Source organism: Vipera berus, assembly GCF_964194415.1.
Source record: "Vipera berus genome assembly, chromosome: 1".
Lineage (NCBI taxonomy): Eukaryota > Metazoa > Chordata > Lepidosauria > Squamata > Viperidae > Vipera > Vipera berus.
Window position 1 is genome coordinate 48,457,727 of NC_138202.1, and position 27,091 is coordinate 48,484,817.

General features: G+C 36.9%; 1 protein-coding gene across 3 annotated transcripts in view; it reads right to left on the reverse strand.

The window, feature by feature from the left end:
• Positions 1-7,672: 7,672 nt before the first annotated feature.
• Positions 7,673-27,091, reverse strand: part of TSHR (thyroid stimulating hormone receptor) — a 43,999-nt gene continuing 24,580 nt past the window's right edge. For all 3 annotated transcript variants that reach the window (XM_081320416.1, XM_081320418.1, XM_081320417.1), the window contains 6 exons: positions 25,116-25,190; positions 24,466-24,543; positions 23,095-23,163; positions 17,849-17,926; positions 9,929-10,117; positions 7,673-9,253 (listed from right to left, as the gene is read on the reverse strand). In XM_081320416.1, coding sequence (XP_081176542.1) covers positions 7,837-9,253; positions 9,929-10,117; positions 17,849-17,926; positions 23,095-23,163; positions 24,466-24,543; positions 25,116-25,190 — 1,906 coding nt within the window. In that variant the 3' untranslated portion in view covers positions 7,673-7,836. The remainder of the gene's footprint in view (positions 9,254-9,928; positions 10,118-17,848; positions 17,927-23,094; positions 23,164-24,465; positions 24,544-25,115; positions 25,191-27,091) is intronic.

Below are 27,091 nucleotides of genomic sequence, written 5' to 3' on the forward strand. Positions count from 1 at the left end.
CTGCTCATTTCACCAGAAATGGCTGGGTGATACACAACAATCTTAAGAAAAAATATTTTCTAGTAGTAGTTCATAATTGTTACTATAAATATTTTCATTAGTGCAGTCAAACCTTTGACTTGACAAATAATTTGCAGTTATTAATCTTAAGACTGGTTAAAGGCACGCTGGCTGAGGAATTCTGGGAGTTGAAGTCCACAAGTCATAAAAGGGCCGAGTTTGAAGACCCCTGCTGTAGGCAGTTCCAAGCAAGGTATTTGGTGTGCTTAAGAGTGTTCAGGTCCAATAAATGAAAAATGTTCAAATATTAAGGGTCCTTTAAATATTGCTGCAAGGACACCAGTCACAATTAGTATTCCTGTGAATTTCTTTTTCCATAAATGTTCAACTTTGATCTGCAGGCCCCAATATTTTGCAATTTGGGGGGATTGCTTTTCCTCAATCCTAGTTATGACCCAATCAGTGAAGATAGGATCTTCCTATAAGATTTTAACTCAGTTGTTTTCCAAGCCTCAACTTCCCAGGAGCTTTTTATTACATTTGAATCCAAATAGCAAAGTTTACAATGAATAATTTTGGCAACTTGGTCATGATGCTGCTTGTCATCAGTTCATTAAATGTTGCTGTTTTGGGATTTTTTTATTATATAAAAATACAAAATCACAGTTGCCACTTGTAGCTGGTGTTGACCTTCATATGTACTAAGTACTTCCCAAGAACCTGGGATGTCCTGTATCGTAGTATATTTTTTTATCACACTTCTATTTTTTATAAATAAGGTGGTGAACATACCTAATATTTCTTCCTCTTTTCCCCAGAACAATAACGGCTGGGCTGAAAAGGATTGACTAGCCCAAAGACATCTAGCCGGCTTTCATGTCTAAGACTGAACTAGAATTCCCCGGTGTCCTGGTTTCTAGCCTCCTGCTGTTCCATGCAGGAATTGAGAGATGGAAATTTTGTCAATGCACAGATTTTCTGCTATTTTATCCCCTTTGTATTTGGCCAACCCAAGGCTTTGGAATTTAATGCCCTTGCTTCCTACTTTCTTTTTTTTAATAGTTTGCCAATGTCTAACCTTCCATTTCTGTATTTAGTTCCAATAGTACTTGTATAATTGATCTTTTTTCTTTTTTCTATTCTGTAGATCCTCAGAATATATTTTTGCACTCGTGATACAACCAGTCTGTTATATTTAATTGAGCAAATATGATATATTAATTCACATTTGGTTGGGGATAGGAATCCTAACTTCATGATTTACCTGGGGCATCAGTTGCTGGCAATTAATAATAATAAGTTGGAAGGGACCTTGGAGGTCATCTAGTCCAACCCCCTGCTCAGGCAGGAAACCCTATACCATTTCAGACAAATGGCTGGCCAGTCTCTTCTTAAAAACTTCCAGTGTTGGAGCATTCACCGCTTCTGGAGGCAGGTTGTTCCACTGGTTAATTGTTCTAACTGTCAGGAAGTTTCTCTTTAGTTCTAGGTTGCTTCTCTCCTTGACTAGTTTCCATCCGTTGCTTCTTGTCCTGCCTTCAGGTGCTTTGGAGAATAGCTTGACTCCCTCTTCTTTGTGGCATCCCCTGAGATATTGGAACACTGCTATCATGTCACCCCTCACCCTTCGTTAAACTACACATACCCAATGCCAGCAACCGTTCCCTATATGTTTTAGCCTCAAGTCCCCCAATCATCTTTGTTGCTCTTCTCTGTACCCTTTCTAGAGTCTCAACATCTTTTTTTAATCGTGGTGACCAAAACTGGATGCAGTATTCTAGGTGTGGCCTTACCAAGGCATTGTAAAGTGGTATTAGTACTTCACGTGATCTTGATTCTATCCCTCTGTTAATGCAGCCTAGCACTGTGTTGGCTTTTTTGGCAGCTGCAGCACACTGCTGGCTCATATTGAAGTGATTGTCTACTAGGACTCCGAGATCCCTCTCACAGTTACTACTATTGAGCAAGGTACCACCTATACTATACCACTGCATTTGATTTTTCCTGCCTAAATGTAGAACCTTACTTTTTTCACCATTGAAAAAAGGGTTCGAGTCTGTCCAGATCCTCCTGTATCGTCTGGAGTGTTGGCTATTCCTGCCAGCTTGGTGTCGTCTGCAAATTTGATGAGTTCCCCATCTATCCCCTCATCCAAATCGTTAATGAAGATGTTGAAGAGCACTGGGCCCAGAACAGAGCCCTGGGGCACCCCACTACACACTTCCTTCCATGTAGATGCAGTTCCATTGAGGACCACACGCTGAGTACGGTCTGTCAGCCAGCTACAAATCCATCTGGTGGTGATGCTGTCTAACCCACATTTTTCTATCTTATCAAGTAGTAGGTTGTGATCTACTTTATCAAATGCCTTACTGAAGTCCAAGTTAATTATATCTACAGCATTCCTCTGGTCCACTAGTTTTGTCACTTGGTCAAAGAATGCAATAAGATTTGTCTGGCGTGATCTGTTTTTGACAAACCCATGTTGACTTTTAGTGATGACTTTGTTTGCATCAAGGTGTTCGCTGATTTGTTGTTTGATTATCTTTTCCATTGTCTAGTATAATGCAAGGTACTAGGAAGTCAAGGAGAGCTGTTGTCATTGTGTGCCCTACTTCTATTTTCTTTGGTGGCAATTGTTGAAAGAAGCATGCTAATCTAACTAGTCTTTGGTCTGAATCCAGGAGGGTTCTTAGTACGTTAAGTCCCCTGTAACCACCTTCCTTAGAAAGTATTGTTCTATCCAGCTTCTAATTCAATACAATAGTCTTAACTTTCTAGCTGCACCATTTCAGCGTTTTGATGGCAGTGGCTGGAACTTAGCTGAATGTTGAAGAAGTCTTTAGTGTAAGTGTAAGTGAAACCACTTGATTATTTACTGTTCCAGGATGATGGTGATGATTCTTCAAGAACGGGTCCTTCAGATTTTTTTTAAGGAACATGCATGGTATGTTCCTTAAAACTAATGGTATGTTATTTTTATCACATACGGAAATGCCAGTCATTGGAGAGTGTACCCACTTGAATCTGAATGGCACTAAAGCAGATTAACATTTATTGGGTGGGAATCCCTAAGCAAAACAACATGCAAGAACAAAATCTAGTCAGGTGTGCATAAAAGTTATACCAAATTCCCCATTTGTCACAAAATTCCATTTAAACCTCAAAGAATCTAATATGTAGGTAGTCTGATGAAGGCAAACTTTGCATGCTATCAGCATAGCATTTATGCATGGTTTATAATTTAAATTCCTATTTCATTCCCTTTTTCAACAATAGGGAATTATTTTCCCAAGTGAATAATTCTGTTCAGTTGTATGCATGTTATTGTTTAATTTTCCCTTAATAATAGAACATTTTTTTCCCAGACCAAAAAATCATGAACATTAGAAGTTAAAACAACACGTTTTATCAAAGCATGTTTGCTAGTGTTTTAGCTGGTATACACAAATAAGACATATATGGTTGTCCAATCTCTTCTTTAAAATTTCCAGTGTTGGAGCATTCACAACTTCTGGGAGACAAGTTCTTCCACTGATTAATTGTTCTAACTGTCAGGATATTTCTCCTTAGTTCTACGTTGCTTCTCTCCTTGATTAGTTTCCATCCGTTGCTTCTTGTCCTGCCTTCAGGTGCTTTGGAGAATAGCTTGACTCCCTCTTCTTTGTGGCAATCCCTGAGATATCGGAACACTGCTATCATGTCACCCCTCATCCTTCTCTTCATTACATACCCAATTCCAGCAACCGTTCCTTATATGTTTTAGCCTCCAATCCCCTAATCATTTTTGCTGTTCTTCTCTGTACTCTTTCTAGAGTCTCAACATCTTTTTTACATTGTGGTGACCAAAACTGAATGTAGTATTCCAAGTGTGGCCTTACCAAGGCATTATAAAGTGGTATTAACACTTCACGTGATCTTGATTCTATCCCTCTGTTAATGTTTATATTTCTTATTTCATAGGTAAAGGTAAAGGTTCCCCCGCACATGCGTGCTAGTCATTTCCAACTCTAGGGGCCAGTGCTCATCTTCGTTTCAAAGCCATGCTCATCTCCGTTTCAAAGCTGAAGAGCCAGCATTTGTCCGAGGATGCCTCCGTGGTCATATGGCTGGCATGACTAGAAGCCAAAGGCGCACGGAACACTGTTACCTTCCCACTGTAGTGGTCCCTATTTTTCTACTTGCATTTTTACGTGCTTTTGAACTGCTAGGTGGGCAGAAGCTGGGACGAGTAACAGGCGCTCACTCTGTTACGCGGCACTCGGGATTCGACCCGCCAAACTGCCGACCTTCTGATCGACAAGCTCAGCGTCCTAACCCACTGAGCCACTATTTCATAGTGCCCTTGATAAAGGCATCATCTGAAATTCACTAAAGTTTATCCAGGAATACAGTTATGATAGCAAAGACTGAAGTAACTCAGGGTCCTGCTTAAATAGCTGGTCCAATGCTATTGTTAATCCCAAAGTCCTGCTTAATTAAACTGGAAATGGACAGGGCAACATTTCATCCAGAGCATCACTTCTCAGAGGTTTTAGAACAAGGGCCACGAACCCCCAGTCCGTGGACCAGTACTGCTCTGCAGCATGCCAGCAACTGGTCCACACAAACAAGCAAAGCACCATCCACAGGATGCGGGCAGCACACAAAACCATGCCCCCTCTGGTCCGCGGAAAAACCTTTCTCCACAGAACCGGTCCCTGATGTCCAAAAGGTTAGGGACCTCTGTTTTAGAATACAGAACCCTTGAAAGGAAGTATACTTGTCACCTTTTCTTCAACTTTTCTTCAGAATTTGATCATGGGGTTATGGAATAATATTTTTTCTCAATACACAAAAATTGAGCTTAGAAATGAGCAAGAAAAATTATTCGTCATTATTAGCTTCCTTATAGGTGGAAAGAGATAGTATTAATTTCATTAACTGGATGTTAATGATATTTCCATTCTACTGCTTCTTGGACATTCAAACAGTTGGTTTTTTTTTGCAGTGTAACATATTTGTTTCTGGCCAATTTCAGGAGCTAGTTCAATGTATCAATGTATACCAGGGTCTTAAATTCCTAGAATTCTTGCTTCCCATCTCTCAGACACAAACAGAAGGATGAGACATCATATGAATAGAAACCACCTCTGGAGACTGGGGTTCTTTCTACTGTACCTTATAAAAATTCCTATAGATGCTTCTGGTTGCATTTAAATGATTTTGTTTTTTGGTGGAACCCTAGGATTCCATGGAATACAACTTGGAAAATCCTGGCAAGACAACATAAATTTCCTGTGTGAGACAATTGAACTGACCGGACATAGCATGTTGCCTCCAGGTAGAAGCTGCTGTGTAATCTAGGCCCTTCTACAGAAAATGATACTGCATGAAAATAAAGTAGTAAGACGTTGTTCCATATGCCTTAGCCCTAGGTCAGTGATTCTCACCCTCACAGCTCTAAGATGTGTGGACTCAGCAAAAGGGGATTATGGGAACTGAAGTCCACACATCTTAAAGAATCTTAAAGCTGCTCCACTACGAGCAATGTAGGTGGTCTATGTGGAATGTGGTCAAGAATTCAGCCTTACTAATTCTTCCTGATATACTGCATTATATAAATTATTATTAACCTGCTTTAATTTTTTATGCTTTGTAATATTTGGCTGCTAAATTACAACAGTGGCTTAAAAACTGATTTTGTTTAAGCCAGCATGTCTTTTGTCAAGAGAATAAAGAAAGAGAGAAAGTAGAAAAAAAGTAGAAGAAAATGAAAGAAGACAATTAAACGATTTATACCAAAAGTACATTTCAATTGAACTCCATTAATTGAACAAGGTAGAATTATTATCTTTCAAATAATGTAAAAAGGTACATAGGCAGAAATAGGTCATAGTAAGCTAAAAATAATAAGAGCAAAACAACAGTTGATTATAAGTTTACATATTTACCATCTTAACAAAAAGAAAAATAATTATGTTTACAATTAAAATGAAGTAGAAATTTTTAAAAACTATCCATATAATTTTGTCAGATTGTTCAATGTACCCATTTTGGGCAGCAATATCAACACAAGGTTAGTTAAGCATTTTTTTAAAAAAAATAATTAGAACAAATAGATGTTTCATAGTTAGGCATACTGTTTGATTTAGCTTGAACTTTCTAAGCCTGTTGTGAGCAAAATTGATGCATTTTGTCATTTTAAAAAAGCTCAAGTAAGAATTCATAAGATCTTCTAAAAGTGGCTATCCATTGCTGAGTGGAGTAACATGTAGGATATTTTTCTTTCTTCTATAATTACAAAGTTTATGAAAGTAGAGAAAGAGTAATTCATTTTTGTAACTTTAATTATACTAAATGGCAACTGAACCTTCCAGTAAAGTATAGATTTGATAGCACACTATTTTTCATCCAATGATTACAAGGATCTGATGTCATCTCCCAATGCATATAGAAACAAATAATTATTTATTATATACATGGATTAACAGACTGAGTAGGCAATCATTAAGGGCTAGGGTTTCAGTCTGAGAGGTGAGCATTCTTACAAAAATGGTTGCAATCGGTCACTTGCCCATAAATGGTTGGTATTTCTACTTACAAGACACTCGTTTACCACAAGAAGAACTAGCTCCTTCCTACCCAAGATGCTATCAACCCAGGAGAGGTATTCATTTATCAAATTTATGTACTGCTCATCTCGCACTGTGAGGCAACACCAGGTATGCAACCAAAAGAGGTGTCTAAAGATAATATAAACAAGGCTATCCTACCAAAATCTGTCAAGTTTTTTTTTATCTTGTGATAAATTATCTGAAGTCAAATGGTCAAGTTTGAATGTGACATCAAATTATTCAAAGCAATAAAACAGAAAATGTTCTCCAAGAGATCTAGGTTTTAAAACAGCAAATCTTGTTCTAAGTAAGCAAGAGAGATGGGATAAAAATAACAACAAAAACCATTGATCACATATTCACATACATGGTGATGAGATGTTTTGAGTCTCATGTCTGTTCTGGAAATGAACCTTGTAAGGAATAATTTCGTGAAAATGTTGTCCTGCCATGTTGTTGCAAAATTTGCAAACTCTGTGTAGGACATTAGTAGGAAAGAAATTGATAAAAATAAATCTACTAATTACATTACAGCTTTATACAAGATGACAGTGTGAACATATGTAAAACACTGAATAATTGATCACTATACCTTCAAAATGACTGGAAAACATACCAGGAAAATAAAATGATAGAGATTGAAGCAAATCACCTGAGAGACAGGATTAAAATGTGTAAATCTCTTAAAAGACAAGAGAGTAAATAATTGTACATTTGATAAATGAATGGGGAGGCTTTCTTTTTTCATAGTACAATCAAAGTTCTTTTACTCAAGCTACATAATTCATAGAAAAAAGCACTTTGTCCTACAGTGCAGTTCACTTCTTCAAATTGTACTGATGACTGCCAATTTGATGGCATTAAAGTGTTAATGAAATTTATAAACAATAAGGCTACAAGTGGCTGGTTAACAGGGCTATATATTATGCTTCCAGTATATTTCTTAATACCCTCTCCTGAGGAACAGAGTGATTGCTGAGGGATGTATCATTGTCCTTATCCTTCTTATGGATTTTCTGTAATAAATGCATGGCATTATGTAAACAGACAATTGAACTCAAAAAGTGCTTGGTCTGAGCTACTCCAACTTTTCTGACAGTTTTAAACTTATAGTTTTATATAGATGGTTCATAGGAAAGCGGAATGTATCTTAAAATTCCTACCAAAAGAATTCATTCCCTTTATAATAGAATATAATGAGGATTTCCAATATCCAAATATTATTTTCCGTAGTGATGTGCTATAATATAGACAGCTTACTATTTTCCATGGATTCTTGAATATGTAGCACCACTGCAGACTGGTAACCTCCAAGTACACCATGAGGGTGGCTTTGATGGCTAGAAAGGTTATGGACTCCACAGTTGCCCTTATGATGGCCAGAACCGCTGCTGTTCTTAGGGAAGACTGTTTGGCCCCTATAGAGTTGAGCCTGATGTTCACATAACCCAAATTTGCTAAGCAAGATGAAGATATCTCTTCGGAATGCTTTGGTAAAGATAGCATAAAGGAATGGGTTAGCACAAGAGTTGAGTGGATAGAACAAGACCAGCAGAATTTTTGAGTTGCTGACTGTTATCAAGGGTCTATTTATAACAGCGGATAAGGCATAGAATGAGATCGGTGCCATACATAAAAAGTCAGTAAAAATTAGCACAGCCATCCTTTTTGCAATGACTGTATCTTTGTCCCCTGACTTGTATTGGGGATTCCGTACTGTAATATAAATTTTAATATAGCAAGCACAAATGATGATGAAAGCAACAATGTTCAACAGTAAAATAATTATAATGTAAGCTTGATCTACAGGTGTTTCAGTGTCCATGGGAAGGCAGATGCTAACTTTTCCATAACTACTGACTCCAATCAGTGGTAAGAGGGCAAGAAGGAAACATATCAGCCAACCACCCAACATAATAAAAGATGCATGCCAAAGACGAATTTTTTTATCTAAGCGCATGGCAAACGTAATAGCATACCACCGTTCCAGGGTGATTGTAGTCAAAGTAAAGATTGATAACTCACTAGCAAAGACAGTAAAAAAGCCAGCTGTGCTACAACCAGGCCCAGTTTGCCAATCAATGGCATAGTTATAATACTCTGATCTAGTATAAAGATCCACAGAAGCAATCAAGAGAAGATACAATCCCATACAAAGATCAGCAAAAGCCAAGTTACACATCAAGAACCGTGGAACAGTCAACTTGTAGTGGCTAGTGAGTAAGATAACGAGAACAAAAACATTGCCCACAATGGCTAGCAAGTTTACAAACCATACCACTATCCTCAGAAATCTGTACCCCATTACATCTTCACAGGGGTTGAACTCATCAGGCCCTGGGATGCAACTAATATCGTCATTACCTGTACAGATAATATAGTCATAATGACTATCAAAAGTCACAATATTCTCTTGGGGGTTCTTGAGTTCTTGACCAAATCCATCTTCTCTATTGTTATGTTCTTCAAAGAAGACATAATAATGGGAATTTCCATGAAGGTCTCTAAATTTGGAATTCTCATCGTGAACAGCATCAGTGTGATCTGAATAATCTTCTGCATAATCTTGATAGAAAGGAGTCCTGAAGGTACTGGAAGATCTTCTCTTGCGAATGCTGAGATTGTTAGTTTGATTACATAGCAGGAACTCCAAGATTCTAAAAAAGCAATAGAAAGCATGATTAATAAAATATGTAGTTTATCTAGAGCAGGCAAATTAATCACCGGGGACTATTTATTGTGAGCTAAGGCAATATTATTTGAGAAAAATGCAGTGTTCTAGTGTTGGAATTAAGCTACATTTCTAAGCTCTTTCTAATTATGATAACAACATTTTGATTAGACAACTGTCCCTTTAAGAAAGCTATTACCTATTTAATTATACTTTAGTGTTATCACACTGCATTTGCTTTTATTTCTGTTTATTATAACAAATTGCTATGCTTCCTTTCCTTTATAAAATTCTTTTATACAGTTTTACTGTAAGAATCATGCTTCAGAACAAATGCGATCTAATCTTATTAAATTGCAGCCGCCATTGAGTATAAAATCTGCTTTAAAGAAGTTCAAACAGTATTTAATTTAATCCACGTGAAGAGGTGGACTTCATTTGGTGCTTAAATAAACACGACTTTCTATGGAGAGAATTTGAAAGTCTGAGTGCCATTACAAATGTTTGCTCTTTCATTTGCATCATTTCTGATGTGGAGAAAGGTTGAAGAGGTTTCCGAAAGTACATTTCTATTGTTGAGCAGGTTTATGAGCCAGAATAAAATTCCTTAGGTAGTTGGATTCTAACACATTTAGAATTGAATATCATTTTTAAAACTTACCCTTTAGCTTTCTTCCAATTCTTGAAAGCACAACAGTGACTTGGGTATGACAGAGCAGCATAAGTTAGATAAGGAAAAGTTTTTACTGGGGGGAATGTCTTTAGAGTCCAGGTATTTTGAGCCATCAGTTCTTTCAGGTTTTCTAATCCTTTTGCTGGAAATGTAGTGATACATGTCCGGGAGACATCACTGAAGATATACACAGAGGGAAAATTAATAATGTCAGTTTCTGATAAAAATGTTTCATGAATCTTTATTTAATTTACATGCCATACAACTGTCAAATGCTTTAGAACAGGGGTAGGCAACCTCGGCTCTTTTCCTGAGTCAGGAATTCTGGGAGTTGAAGTCCATGAGTCATAAAAGAGCCGAGGTTGCCTACCCCTGCTTTAGAACAATTAACAAACACAGAAATTAAGAGCCACATGTAGAACCAAAGCCTAAATGGTCTTGAGGAGTCCTTGGTGCTCTCTGAGCTTGCTTGTTTTCTTGTTGACATTTCATTGCTGGCAGTTTCTAGCTGTTTCAGAACTGTTGGTGAGACCATTAAAATTCATTGGCGCTGTTTGAATTTGTTCTGCCAGCAGCAAGATCTGACTGCTGGCCCAACGATGGATTCTATTGCATATCAGAGCTGTTTCCAAAGGAGGTAGAGGGGAAGAAGTCCTGGGGCTTATGGAGCAAAGGAACTGGATGAGGCTGTCGGCAGGCGCAGAGGATGGAAGAGAGGCTTTTGGAGGAGTTGATGGTGGTGGTGGCAGCATGCTCCAGGGGCAAAAAGAAGCAAGTCCTCTTTAAGGAAAAGGTGGAAGAGTCAGGATCAGAAAAAGGAAAGAAGGAAAGGTTGTCGTACAGGAATACAAGCTAATTTGAGGGCTAATCCACATGGAGCCCCATTTCCATCTGTCCTGTTTGCCATCGTTCGCTCCCTAGAGACTAAAATGGACGATCTGAAACTTGAGCTGGCCACGAACAAGGAGTGTATATCGGAGGTGGTGATCCTTTGAGAGTTGTATGCAACATAATTTCATTTTGATGTATGCTGATTGGTGTACATTCAAAGTGACAATAAAGTTTTTGTTGTTGTTATTAAGCGGTGGCTCAGCGAGTTAGGACGCTGAGCTTGTAGATCAAATGGTCGGCAGTTTGGCGGGTCGAATCCCGAGTGCTGCGTAACAGAGTGAGAGCCTGTTACTCGTCCCAGCTTCTGCCAACCTAGCAGTTTGAAAGCACATAAAAATGCAAGTTGAAAAATAGGGACGACTAGGGTGGGAAGGTAACAGTGTTCTGTGCACCTTTGGCGTCTAGTCATGCCAGCCACATGACCACAGAGATGTCCTCGGACAAGTGCTGGCTCTTTGGCTTTGAAACGGAGATGAGCACCGGCCCCTAGAGTTGGAAACGACTAGCACGCATGTGCGGGGCAACCTTTACCTTTACCTTTAAGGAGTGCTATTGGCTGTCAGTTTATATTCTGGTGTCTTGCCTGTCTGGATGGGTGGGGGCGGTTTTAGGGATTGTTTGGTTGGGATATTTACTAATGGCTCTTTGGCAGTTTCTTGATTGGGGTATTGCATACTTGATTGTTGGTCTGAAGTTGACCTTGGAGTTAATCTATGCTGATCTGACTGCTGATTACTGGTGGAGAGATGCTGGAGTCTTTTTCTTCTTTGGGCTGGCTGATTGTCTCTTTTGCATAATCTATAGATGTTGTTAATATCTATGTGTCTATTTGATAGTTGATTTGTCAGAGTGCTTGTAGAAATTCCCTGGCATTTTTGGATTTGGCCTGGTCTAGGATTGTCACATTTTTCCAATTGAAACTATGGTTAAATTTGTCTATATGTTGTGAAATTAAAGAATTTTCATCATGTCTTGTGACTGCTAATTGGTGTTCATGGATGCATTCAGACCAACAATCAAGTAAACAATACCCCAATCAAGAAACTGCTAAAGAGCCAACAGTAAAGAAATCTCTAAGACCACCCCCACCAACACTGACAGGCAAGCCACCAAAATGTCAACTGACAGCAAACAGCACTCCTTACTGGCACTGATGATGTTATCTAGTTGGGTAATGAAATTTCTGCAATAAAACAAGCAAGCTCAAAGAGCACCTAGAACCCCTCATCTCAACCCTGATCTACAACTATTCTCCCTTATTGGTCCTACATGGTTTTGTTTATAGCTGAACCAGTTTCTTCCTAAGAACTATATTCTGTACAAAGAATAATGCACTCCTAGCCTCCTATACTAGAGTGTCTAGAGTTTAGGATTTTTTAAAGTATAAGGTAAAGGTAAAGGTTCCCCCGCACATGCGTGCTAGTCGTTTCCAACTCTAGGGGCCGGTGCTCATCTCCGTTTCAAAGCCGAAGAGCCAGCGCTTGTCCGAGGACGTCTCTGTGGTCATGTGGCCAGCATGACTAGACGCCAAAGGCGCACGGAACGCTGCTACCTTCCCACTGTAGTGGTCCCTATTTTTCTACTTGCATTTTTACGTGCTTTCGAACTGCTAGGTTGGCAGAAGCTGGGACGAGTAACAGGCGCTCACTCTGTTACGCGGCACTCGGGATTCGTCTCACCAAACTGCCGACCTTCTGATCGACTAGTCAGCGTCCTAACCCACTGAGCCACCGCGTCCCTTTTTTAAAAGTATATGTGCAGCCTAAACAAGTATGACTTTAGAATTTGTCCTAACGACCTTTTCTTTCCAACCATCACCAAAATGGTTAGCAATTTCTCCATCATCCACCATTTTGGCATGACCTTCCTCTATTCTGTTGCTTGACACCCTCTTTCTCCAACTTTTAGACAGAAATTCACTTAATTTTTATGCCAAGAGGCAGCTGACATCCAGTACTATGGTTGTTTTTAACCGGAAAAATATTTTTAAACTTTTGCTTGACTTAGTATTTCTGAGTTATCTTTGGCCTGTTGACTTTAAATTTGAAAATTTTAAACTTCAAAATAATATTATCACACAGCTAAGAAAAAAAACAGGAAAACTTTTTTTTATTGTTTAAAGAAAATCAAAGTTAATACATTCAAAATAATTTACAAGCCACGCAAAACAATTATAAGAAGAATAATCCAGTTCATCTGAAACTAAATTAAAGTCACTCAAAAATTGCAAAATCTCTCTCTCTCATTCTCTCTTTTCACAATGAAAATGACTTGGATGTCTTCCCATTTGTTAGTTCACACCTGACTTTATGCCTGCCTTTTTAGCATCTTTGGTACTATTGAGATTCGAAACAGTAATTGCTTAAGGCATTATGTAAGACAGTAATACTTTTAGCAATGAATATTTTGTACTATCTTTGTACTTTGTACTATATGCACATCTTTTTATCTCTGTTGCTATTATATAAACCATTTTTTAAATAAAAAACATACATTTTTAAAAATTCAATTGTCATCGTACTTTATCACTAAGAGATCCAGGTTGCATCCTTGGAACTTGCTCCTCAAATTTACCACTTAACCACAACCTTATTTGGTAGCTTGGGTTGTATGTTTCCATGGCAGAAAAAGAACTGAACCTGAGTCATCCCACTCATAGCCCAGCATCTTGTATGTAACCCAGAATATTCCAATTCTATGTTTGCCCCACTCAGTTGTGCAAGAAAATAAATAAATAAAGGAGCAGATTCCTCCATGGGGAAGATGTCAGAACTGATTGTTTTCACGTATCCCTAGAGACAGGCTTGAAAAAACTTAAAGTGTGATTATCCTCCATCAGGTATTAAACAAGAATTATAACTTTGCACTTGTGTCAGAAACACAGAGTGTTTCTGAAAGGATTAGCCGGTGACATCAGTGTTGTCCTGGGGGCTCCTTTCATGTCTCCAGCAGAAGCTGGAGTGAAGGACGAGAGCTCAATCCCACCCACAGCAGCTCTCGGATCTCAAATGCAGGCTTGCTAATCTCCTACCCAGTGTTCCAACCACTCGAGCCACGGTGCTCCTAAGGATTATAACTGAGGAGGTGAAAGGAAACGGAGTATGGAAAACAGTGAAGAATATAGTGACCAGATTATTATTTGCATCATGAATTCACTAAATTATATTTTTAATGCAAATGGCATACAGGAATTGTGTTACGGGACTCTTTGAGGCGATGGTATCTAAGCATTTTGACTTTTCCTCCTCACTGGCTGACTAAGTGGAGACTTAAGAATTCAATTTATACCTTCTGAGGTGCTATTATTTTAATCTGTATACAGGTCCCCGCTAAGCATGCAATAGGTACTTTGTTTAGACCCGAACCTACTAGGTTTTCAAATGCTCTTCTAATCTAGGATTTGTCAGTCCATGCTTTGACCAGAATAGATGCCATGCCTTGATTGCTACCACGTTTTATGAAAAAGTTGTGTCGCTAATGGTGGAGATTTTTTTATCCACAATATGTTTCAGAATTCCCATCTTTTTGACATATTTTCTGTTGTTCATTATGAACTTCTACTTTTATTGTCTTTAACAATCTGCTGTTCTGTCATTTTTATTTTTTCCTGTTATTTTGTCTTTGCAAACAGCTATTTCAATGATGGCGAACCTTTTAGAGACCGAGTGCCCAAACTGCAATCCAAAACCCACTTATGTATCGTCGGGTGCTGGGTGTGTGTGGCCTATTGAGTGGGCATGGCTGTGGTGGTAACGGCAGACTGGATGGGACTAAAAAGTTCAATCAATCAATTCCAACTTTGCGAGATCTTTTTTTCCCCCGCGAGAAGTTGAAATTGATTGATTAAACTTGTTTTTTTGCACACGGCGGCAGAGGCCTAAAGCGAATTTTTTTAATAAAACCCAGCTGAAGGCCTAGGACTGGGGCAACGGCGTGCATGCCCACAGAGAAGGCTGTGCGTGCCACCTGTGGCACCCATGCCATAGGTTCGCCACCACAGAGCTTTATAATCAATTACAAGCAACATACACATTTACAAACACATAGCTGTTTAATTCTGTCTATGACTTTCTTAAATTAAACATTGCTTAACTAATCACGCTGACATTCTTTAACATTCAGAAGAATCTAAAGTTCTCAAGTCATTCCTTAGGTGCTTCTGTGTACAAACCAATACAATAATAAGCCTGCTAAGAGGAATAGTTAGATGAGCAAAGCAGAAGCTTAATATTTATTGGATTTTTTCTATTCCCAAGTAAGTTACTCCTTTCATATTCCATGATTTCATGGTGGTGGAATGTGAAGTTCACCTTCCAGAATATTAGTCTACAGTATAAATATTATTCTCATCTAATGTTTGCACTTAAAAAAAAGGTTGATTGGATGAACAGTGCTGAAGCCACTCTGAGCATCCCAATTAAAAACAAAAGAAAATTAAAGCTATAAGGATTTCCTTAGACAAAATAGATAGACGTAAAGTTTGCATGGCTAAATACAGCCTGAAAATTGGCATGGTCATAAAAGCTGCATTTTGTGTCTCACAAGGATGTTGGGAAGGCTGCATGAGTCTCTTTGGCAGGATACAACTTTTGATCCTTGCTCTAGGGTAATCTAATGGAAATTTCTTTTGGAATGATATAACTGTCCAAGAATTCAGTTTGTCTTCAGCTCAGGCTCTGAGACTGATCCAGCCTTTACTTGATCCTCGTTGCTTTTGTAAGATGCTTTGGCACCTCTGTTCTAGTGGTGCCTATTAATGGTGCCTTCTCTAAACCTGATGGAACTACACCCAGAGAGAGAGAAAAGCCTTGCACTGTGTAAGAAGGCTGCTCATATGTGTTTCAATACAGATGACCTTTGTTATTTAGGATTTTACTAGCTATGGTTTTACATTTCCATGATTGCTAACATAAGACCAGCTCAGTTTTTGAGACCTAGTTTCTACAACATACATACATGCAAACTTATATGTATGTATGTATATAGGGGTGGGATAGCTCAGTGGTTAAAGATGCTGAGCTTGTCACCCCAGGTTCAAGATCCCAGTGCCACACAACAAGGTGCACTCCCGTTACCTGCCCCAGCTCCTGCCACCTAGCAGTTTGAAAGCATGCAAATGCAAGTAGATAAATAAGCACCACTTTGTTGGGAAGATAACAGCGTTCCATGTGCCTCAGCATATAGTTATGCTGGCCACATGACAACAGAAATGTCTTCATATAATGCTGGCTCCCTGGGCTAAGAAACAGAGATGAGCACCGCCCTCCTAGAGTTGGACATCACTGGACAGGGGAAATCTTTTACCTTTTTAATGTGTCTGTCTGTGTGTGTGTGTGTGTGTGTGTGTGTGTGTGTGTGTGTTTTACACATGCAGAAAATGGCAGAGAAGCTTTTAAGTAAAGTACACTTCTCCAAGGTCTTGTTATTCATAGTTTCTAGACAGGCAGGTAAGCTGATAGATAATAAGGGACCTATATCTGATTTATTTACATTGAGATCCAAAATAGTATGTCAAGAATAGAATCTAGTCTAGGTTTTATCTTGTGCAACATACTAACTGCATCTTTAACAACTCCTAGAAAAACATATTTGTGTTTCTACCCTGTTCTCCTGGACCTACAACTTTTTCAAATCTTTTTCATATGTCTATCCAACATTTACCATTTTTCTGTAGGAGTCTATCGATTTTGCCTCAAGTTTCCTCCTTTTAACTGCTTCCTTTGATTATTTAGCTGTCGGTTCCTGACGTTTTCCTGGCATCATTTTCCTTGCCATAGCTGATAAATGTTGTTTTCCATTCTCTTTTTATTTTGTAATTTAGATATTTAGAAGTAATGAACCCATCCACATGCTAGAAACAAACATGTTAATCACATAATTTTTCCTTTCTGTAAGTGAATGATTGCTCCTGCATTGATTATGCAATCAAATATATTTAGTGAATTAAATCTATTCTCCCTCTGAGTTTGTATGCTAACCCCAAAATAAATTAGTACCGCTGTGTGAATGTTCAATAAATTATTTCTATGTTGATGCAAAAATGTGAGTCACCATGAAATATGCCAAATCTACTGATGTTAGAGAGTATTTGACTATTTTTCTGTATTTCTCCAATTGCTGATAGCTATCCTCAGGAAGAGAGAGCCTCTTTAGGGAAGCAAGTTTAGAACTGGAATAAATATTTCATCTGTGGTCATAATATCACAAATGAATTTGGAACAGTACATGTCACACAATATGATCAAGGTATTAAGCTCATTTTGTTTTTGCTGAATTTATCCAGATCTTGAGCTCTCTATTTAGAGCTGAGGCAGCAGCGTCGGCTCACACAGTAAAGTACCGTAACTCTTTTGGGCCTCGGAAAGCTCACTAAGTTCTATTGCAAAGGGGAACAAATACATGATCTTTCTTCTCATTCATAAAAGAATTGTTGATTTCAGTTTCTTCTGCCTCATTGCTTGCTTAAATTTGAGGATAAATAAAGTATTATGACTAGCGAAGAAGAAGAGTAGCTAATGGCATTGTAAAGGTATTTTCACAGATTGGTGCAACCTCTATTCTGAAAGGGCTGTAATAGGGGACAGTGGGGGAAGCAAAAACACACCTCCCCAAAAAGGGTGAAAGCAAAACACCTAATTGTTTTCAAGAAAAAAACATAGACATGTCCTTCTAACAAGGAAGCTATCACTGGGTAGAATTCCATGAAGCCCTCATTGCAATTCATAATAGTGAAATATACATAACATGATAGATTGTAGGTAGAGAAACCAACCTGAGCAGCTGAAAAACCAACAGCGATAGGACTAACCAGGCCTTCTAAGATAAGAAATCTATAGTCTGTTGGCCTTGTATCATATCCTAGTCACCTTATAAAAAGAACATGACCCCAGATGAATGCATGAGTAGAAAGCTCATCCTTTAACATTAAAATAATCACCTAACAATCATTACCCAATATTTATATTATTTATAAATAACACTAAAATAACTTAATATATTCTTTCCCCCATTACTCACAGTAGGCTTGGACCACTTTGAACACCCAAAAATGCATCTTCATCAATAACTCTTAGATACTTGTTCTTATGCAGGTATCTGCAGAGAAACAGCAACACAATTTTTTAGTGCTTAAATCAGAAACTTTAGTCAAAATAAAGTCTTAAATGCAACAATCATTTAAAAATTGGTAAAAGTTAAAGATAAAATAAAGAATATTCACAACAACTATCAGCTTAAAGTCAAGTAAAGATAAATTAGGTTAAAATTTAAAAGTTAACAAGGCAGCGGGAGTGCCGCAGGCCACCAGCCATTCCCTGGGGTGTATCGTACTTTTAGACCCCATGCAACTTGGCAAAACCAGGTGTAAATATTCCTCCAGAAAACCAGAAAATAGGAAAAAGCTTATCTATGCTAACCTCCATTTCCACCGCTGTATTGTCATGGACTGAACATCCAGATTATTTTACAAATGCAGTCTTTTAAGACTGCAACTCTCTTTTTGATTTAAACCCCAACAATCTTTTTCCAGTAATGTAAACTGAAAGAAGACAAAGAAAATATGCTGAGTGAACCAGAAACCTGGTCAATTTTATGAAGTAAAATGAAGTAAAGCTGTGTAGAAGCTACATACATTGTCTTAATGTCTGTTCCTCTATGAACAGATAGAGTAAGATTCTAAACAGGAATGGCATAAGAAAAGCAAGAAATGACCTGATTGCTGGCTAAGAGTCAGAAAAATGGAATCTATCCTGTGAATTCACAATTTCTAGAAGTTATTACAAAAAATAAAATATCAAAGCCACAAATTGTAACTTGTAGGCTGAAATAATAGTTTGCTTTACCTCACAAAAATAATTAGTCTTTTTCAAAACAAATACTATCTAAAGTCAATGGCATTTATAGTAACCCTCACTATAAGTGCTAGGTTATTTGCTAGGTGCATGTACAGTTTTCTGTAAATAACTTTTCTATAAATAACACAATAAATAAAATGTCCTGCTCTGAAAAAGACCTCCATTTACATGAAGTGGACATCGACTGGAGATATACTTTGATTTAATACTGTAATTGAGCCTAGAATTACGGTCATAAGACATCCCTAATTGTTAAGTGAATCATCACATGAATGATCTCATTTTATAATATTTTTAGAGGTTGTTAAGCGAATACCATGGGTTATAAAGTAACTGATTTTTCATAATGCACAATTTTTTTTGCATAAAATCAGAAGTAAACACTGGTTTCCAACAAAAAAAACACGTTGAAAATCATGGTCACATGACTGCCATAAGTGCAAGCCAGTTGCAGAATATCCAAAATACAACCAAGTGAACATGGGGGGGTGAGACTTTTGGGGTCCATTGTAACTTCAGAGGTTGCTGTATACTACCGCCATATTTGATCCCATGTCAGTGATTGAGGATACAGAGATGAACAGCACCATATCATGCACAGGGTTTTTGGACCAGAATGTTTGAGGCTTTCTCTTTTTGGGTGTGTGTCTGTATGAAAGGAGTTTTCACAGCAAGAGGGAATTTAAACTACATTTTCAAATTTCCTGGCTCAAAACAGTGGCAAAATATGCTGTAACTATTAACCATTTCTGGTTGGATGGGATCTTGAAGGACAAAAAAACAAAATAAAATGTTTTCTCCAACTGCCCATTCCTCCTTTATGTTCTGTGCCTCTATCTAAAGATTGAATTATTAACATTTTAGAGTAAGGATTTTTTTCTTAATTTGGTAGAATGGCATCAAAGAGCCATTTACAAAAAAATAATAATGTGGCCTGATAGCAAATAGTGATTTCTTGTTTATTTGTCTGGCACTGTTTTCTAAGAGCTAAGGCCAATCAGTCTGAGTGTTTTAGTTAAAAACTTACATAATACTATCCTGCTGGCAATATGTTCAGGTTTTAAGGCATAAGAGTGACCAAGCCCTAAATGACCAAGCCCTATATTTTGTTTCTACAGGTGTCAAAAGAGAACAACCTTGGAAAAGTGTACCTGTTTTGGGGAAACACAAGTAACTCTAAGTTAGAACAATCAGGGTTTTTTTCTCCAATCAGAGATTGAAAAAATTTCTGGGGTTCTGCATTCTGCATTATTTGCTTTATAGACAGCATGGTCAGATATTCAAATGGAGTACAATATAGCAATTTTGTTTTAAATAGTATGGACTACAGTCCCAAAATGCTTAATTCTAAGAGCACATAAAAATACCTGAATAAGAATCACATTAGTAGAAAATGAACACATGATATTGTGTACAGCTATGCTTTTACGCTTCTATCAATGAACAACTGTAATGTAATTCTGAAATTATGAAAATGGCAATTGTCATAGACTATATATTGTAATAATAGACTGTGTGTTCCTTTCTCAGGATAAAAAATAGTTTAGGGTTAAGCTGTTGTAATTGTTGCTGTTTGAAAGCCAGAAGTAAGGGGTTCCTAAAAAGTTGAACAGCAGCACAACTGATACGTGGCACTGATTAGCTTTCCACCAGAATAGTTTTGAAACACAACAGTGTGTCATCATTTGTACCCATTTTATGAACTGTCTTATGGCTTCTATTTTTATGTTACATAGACTGTACAGTGATTACACAACAAATATCTTCATTGCAATTCAGATAATTTACAATAAAGTATTTGAAATAAATAAAAATTTTAAATGTTTCAAAAGTAGTTCAGAACCATTGTAGAAACTCCCATAGAAAAAATAGGGGAAGTAGCACAAATTTCAGAGTTTCATGAGATCTTCAAAGATAACATAGATATCACTGTAAATACTTTTGTGGATCATAACACACTTCATTAAATATTGTTCATTGAAGATCTGGGACAGTAGATATATTTCCAGTTGATGCAGAAAATTTACACAGCTTCCAATTTTGTAAATTGTTATTGAGTATATTCTCCGTCATTGAAAATGGAGCTGATAGCAAAGGGTTAACACTATTTTGGTCAGTCAGGTCAGGCTATGGTTTGGGTCCAATGGGGGACCCCCGCCACCCTCAGTCTTAGGTCTGTCTTCTAATGAAGAAGGTCTTTTTCCTCTCAGCTCCATCTGGGCCAAGAAATACATTTATTGCCTTTGAACTAACTAAATAAAATAAACTTAATGGGACTGAAAAAGAGATTGGAGTGAATAGCAGATTATGAGAACATGCAGCAAAGAGAGAGCTGTCTTTTCCAGAAATTTTTCCCCACCCATTTGTTTCAGTGAATAGAGATCTATAAGTTCCTGTCTGCAGAATTGTAGAGGTCTCCAGAAGGTCACTTTGGCCAAATCAGACTGCATGGCAGATAGGAACCAGTAAAAAAGATGTTGCACAAATGTGCTTCATTGTGGAGATGCATGTATATTCCTTTTTGGGGAATATTCCAATATTGTTCTGGCTGGGAGGAGGTAGTAAAAGAGATGTATAATCTAACCTTGGACAGTCTTCAGTTTGCCGGTTTTTGGCAACCAGAATTGCAGCATGATATGGACGATGCTTAGACACTGGAAAGCTGATTGCAAGTCAAGAATTAATCTAGCATCCAAGCTTTTGGGGAAGCAAAAGTTGTTCAGGAATTCTACTGATACAATATTTCATTTCATTTCATTTCATTTATTATATTTCTATACCGCCCTTCTCCCGAAGGACTCAGGGCGGTGAACAGGGCACATAAAAAATACAGAATACAAAAATTAAAAAAGAATTAAATAAGAGCCCGAGCTAAAAACAGTAGAATAATAAAAATCCCCAATAATACTAGTATTGTACAATACTAGTAGACAGTAAAAATAAAGTGCTTACTATCAACAGTAGAGAGCACCTAGTATCACATATTACATAAGTGTCTTTCTTTTGGGTTAAAGAACAACCTTCATACATCAAGGCAGTCAAGGAAGTCAAAGTTAGGGGTTTCTGGAAAGGGAAGTAGCAAGTCCAAGTCCTAGGATAAAACAACCCCTTACTGACATCACAATTTCTCAGATTGCCAGATTATGTAAAAGATTTTGGAATACTTCGGAATGGACTTGCAAGAACAGATGGGTGCTGGAAATAGATATGGTCTGCAATATCTTTTTGTGACCAGTTAGTAAAATAAATGGTTGATTTTTTTTAAAAAAAATTCCAATAAAAACTAACCAATTTTTAAACTTTTCTAACAAGTGCTAATATGCTAACAATTTATGCGGAAGGTGATTGTGTCCAGCATATATCTTTCTGAGAATGTTATTTTTATCTTCTGTAAAGAATAACAGAAGAATACACTGTACATCTTTTTCATAGATCTGAAAGATGTTACTAATTTTCATCAAGGCTGCATTATGTGTTACTGTTACTGGGCTAAATTAAATGAATCATCTGCTTTTAAAAAAAGAGTGAAGTTGTAGTACCGACTGGACATACATAACTCTTTCAATTGTACATGGAGAATTTGATCAGTAGTAGAGGCCGAAATGTTTTACCAAACATTTATAGGAACAGCATACAAAATATTTTCTTGCCTTGAAAGCATTGCTAGGACAAAGTTTTACCCAGAAGCATTAGTGGTCACAAAATTTACATCAACAACATCTTGGAAATGGAATTAATATGCTTTATAAACATTTTTCTTTCTTTGATTACTTTCAAATAAAATGAAGAAATTATACTTCACCCACAGAAATTCACAAAAGAGAAAAGAAATGTCAGCAGTTTGCTGCCATGAAGTCCTTGCTTAACCAACACAATTGGGATCAACAGCTCTGTCGCTAAGAGGTAAGGCTGTCAGGAAAAACATCATATGATGGTGATTCATAATTTTACTGCCAGCTTCTCTATTGGCTCTGCTTGTAGAAAGTGGGCTGTGAAGTGCACAAATGGCGGTCACAGGTCCAAAAGATGCTCCAATAGTTGTAAATGCCTTCTAGCTGCAAAATGCCTGAGTTCTGATCACCTGTCTGTGGGAATGCTGTAACAGTTGTAAGTGTGAGGACCAATCATAAAGTTACTTTTTCAGCATCATCATAGCTTTGAATGGTCACTAAACAGGGCATTGTTAAGTGACTACTACCTGTATTCTGGCTCAGAGAATGAGAATTCAAGAACTCCCCAGTTATGAAACTTTAAGGATATCCTTGCCACGCTTAATATACAGAATTAACACAGACTTATCTTTCAGCATTTTTAAGGTTTACTGTTAGAAACTATTTGTGAGTACTTATTTTTGAGCTGTTAAAATGCAATACAAGTGCTATGTTACAGTACATTGCCTTATTTACTTACACAGAATCTAACTTAGTTCCATTAAATGCATGGGCTTCCACCACTGTGAAACCGTTATTGTATAATTTTCTGTTAATAAAAAAATGCATTATTAGTGACTTTTGTGTTTTTATACGTTGTCCAAAATTATTTTAAATTCAAAATGATAAAATCCGATCAATACTCAGCACATTAACAACAACAATAATAAGTTGGAAGGGACCTTGGAGGTCATCTAGTCCTCTACTATTTCAAACAAATGGCTGACCAGTCTCTTCTTAAAAACTTCCAGTGTTGGAGCATTCACAACTTCTGGAAGATGGTTGTTCCACTAATTAATTGTTCTAACTGTCAGGAAGTTTCTCCTTAGTTCCAGGTTGCTTCTCTCCTTGATTAGTTTCCATCCATTGCTTCTTGTCCTGCCTTCAGGTGCTTTGGAGAATAGCTTGACTCTCTCTTCTTTGTGGCAACCCCTGAGATACTGGAACAATGCTATCATTGCACCCCCCCCCCATCCTTCTCTTCATTAAACTAGACATACCCAATTCCAGCAACTGTTCCTTATATAACTGTTCCTACTGCTAAGCTTGTAAGCCGCCCTGAGTCTTCGGAGAAGGGCAGGATATAAATGGAATAAAAATAAAAATAAAAAATAAAAAATAAATATGTTTTAGCCTCCAGTCTATGATTATTTATTTTATGACTATATACACATGAATGTCTGAGGTATCCCTGTTCTGTGATCCAAAATAAAACAAAATATAAAATAACTATGTTGTAAGAACTACCATGAGATGGTCAAGAGCCCAACATCACATATACCTCTATTCAAAGAATCTCCTCAAGTTTTCAGAATGACAAGGATGCCATTAAGTTTAAATCATAGCCATAGTATGATCCTTTGCAATTAATAACCATACTTTGCTATTGTTTGCTGCTGCTACTTCTATTAGCAGTAGTGAAATTCCACTTAGTTAAACTGTGCATTAATTGCAGTTGTTCTAAACATTTGGAGATGAAGGAGAAAGTGGTTATAATGTTCAGGAACTTGTAATCATGGGCCATTCTATTTTTTGATGGAGAAAACAGGAATCTTGGCAGAGAAGGCTGAAGGAAGGGTGAATGAAACCCTCTTTCGTTATCAGTGATAAAAACTCTTAGGCTTGTTGTAACATTCTATAAAATTGGCCCAGCACCAGAACCCACCATGGTCTACAGATGTATTCCAGGGCCAGGCTGGGCTTGCATGACTTAATGCCCATGTATAGTATTGCATCTCTGGACGCCACTTAATTTCTGGTTCAGATCTTACCATTTCAGAATAGATCAAAGAAAATAACACAAAACAAAACAAAACAAAACAAAAAATGGTTTTATGGAAGAATAACATACAGTATAAGGGAGTCATTACACAATCCCTGGAATGCATTTGAAGGCAATGAATTCAGGTATGGGTTATCAGCAATTTCACTGTGAAAAAAGACAAAAAGAGGTTTAGCATTGTAATAAAATTATAATAATGTATTAGTGTAACTCATGTGTATGCATGCATGTATAGCATTTATTTTCTTACAGTTCTACCATTTGCCATTATATAATCACTTCTGTTCTTGTGTTTGGGATTCAGAAATGTTATTTTGGATGAACAAAGCATTACTTTGTTTCCCTGCGGAAGATTACAATGGGCACAACAGCTTTATTTTCAATAGCAGCGTCACATTTCATAGTGTATAATTTGGCCTCCTTCTTTGGAGGATTCCCAGATCATAAAAGTTACAGCTGTGTTGTTGCGTTATGAGAGATTGTAATAGATTAGGGTATTACATCTGTTTCTTATATTTTTTATATTATATGCACTTTAAAAAATAACTTGTCTACCTTGAGAATTTGTGATGAAATAAATTTTTATGACTGTTTTTATTAATAGAATTACTATTTTGGGAGACAATATCCATTCTCCCACTTCACACTTTGTGTCCATCTTTACATGGACTATCATTCATTTTTGTTTGATCCTATTACTTTGTTTGATACATACTTACAGCAAAAAGTTCATGTTTACTGAATTAATTTTTGTGAGATCAGGAAAAACACCAAGTCCAGTATTCAAGATCACACTAAAACAAACAAACAAACAAATAAAATCAACAACAGGTGGCAAGGTGACTCAGTAATGCGCTTAATACAGAAAACAATTCATTTATTGCACTATAGCCTCAGCACTCTGTATTAATGGCTCCCACAAAAGTCTGGGGATTTATATATGTACACCTTTGTAGATCATCTGTTAGACTGATTATTAGACAAACAAGCAGCATGTATAATATTTTAGAATTATTAATTAAATTTAGAAAAATAAATCTACTTAAGTTCCATTCCCAGGCAAGGTCAGGCAGATGCTTGCAGATCTCCCTAAATTTGCAGGCTGATCTATTCTAATGTCTTTGTGTAAAGATGATTGTAAAGATGAAACTACATCTTCACAATCACAATTTGTTCTGATTAGGCTTATAAAACAGATGATACAGATAATAAAACAAAAGATTCATTAATTTTCCTGAGAATTTTAGAAGAACTTAAATAGGTGTTGCATAAAATAAGAAAGTGACCTTGGATCAAAATGAATTTTAACTCAAGCCTACTGTAGTAAATATAATACATTCTTAATTTTTATAACTGTTGACTGCATGATAGTATTAATGACTCATTTCATTTTAAAATTTGCTAAGTGGTTAGCATAAAAATAACTGAGTGAAGATTATGTTAATAAAATTCATTATTTGGATGGCTTTCTCCAGGAAATTACATTAGATTTTATGCAATGGAATTTAATTCTCCATTGCAGTGATGATACACAAAGTCACCCTGAATTAGATATTTTATAGATAACATGAGCCTGTTTAATTTAGAATTCAAGACTGAATTCTTCTGTTCCAAGTGAACTGTTAATTTTCTTAATCAGAATATTGCATCCTATTTTTATGCCCTGCACTACATAAATGGCATTATAAATATATTTTAATAATAATAGGCTTTGTCAAAATTGACTCTTTATCCTTATTATTTTAAGGTAATTCTTCATAATCCTATATTGCTTAATTCAATTATTTGTGGTCTGTTGTTCCATCTAAGGTGATTATTCTGATAATTTTGCTGGAACATACCAATCAATAGTATATTAGAATGCTGTAAAATGTTGGTGATTGTTAAATATGTAAGTAATTAAGTAATTATTAATTTCTTCACTGCATAGTGTTTGTAATTTGATTTTTAAATTATGATTTTTTATTTCATTTTTTAAAATGTATATCACTGATTTCCCAGGCCTCTCAGCTGTTTATGGGTGAAACATAAAACCACAACATTCTCTCTCTCCAATCTCCTCTCTGGCTCTAAACTATTAAAATAAATTAACACTTGTTTAAAATGAATCACTGGGGTCGGATTGTGTACAAATTATTTAGAACAGGTTTGTGTCAAGTATTTTAAGCCATTTATCTTGCTGCTTGGGGTCCTGTTCATTCCTCAACAAATCATGGGACCTTTTTTATGACAAGTGAGAAAGGCAATTGTATCAACTGACCTGGTAAGTTAGCCACCCCTCCCCCCACACACATATTGACAGAATCACTGGTAGAATCAGTGCTTTTTTGTAAAAGAAAAAGGTGCCGAAACTCACACATGTCATACAACCCGCCTTGCCTACCCTACAATGTTCCATCCAAAAAAGGTGCCGGAACTCCGTTCTGAGCGTTCTATGAGAAAAAAAGCCCTGGGTAGAATCTATCACAAATTCTTTCATTTGTCAGAAATTGTTCCATCACAAACTCTTCCATGATTTTTCGGAAATCAACTGGATCCTGTCGTCTTTGGGGATGGACATATTCTAATGTTTTGCTCTTCCTTACAGAAGTAAAATATAGACACTAATTTAAAGTAAAATAGATGGCACTCCTTTCATGAGAGCAGAGAAATAAGAAACATACCAATCCATGGAACATCTTCTTGGTCAAAACAA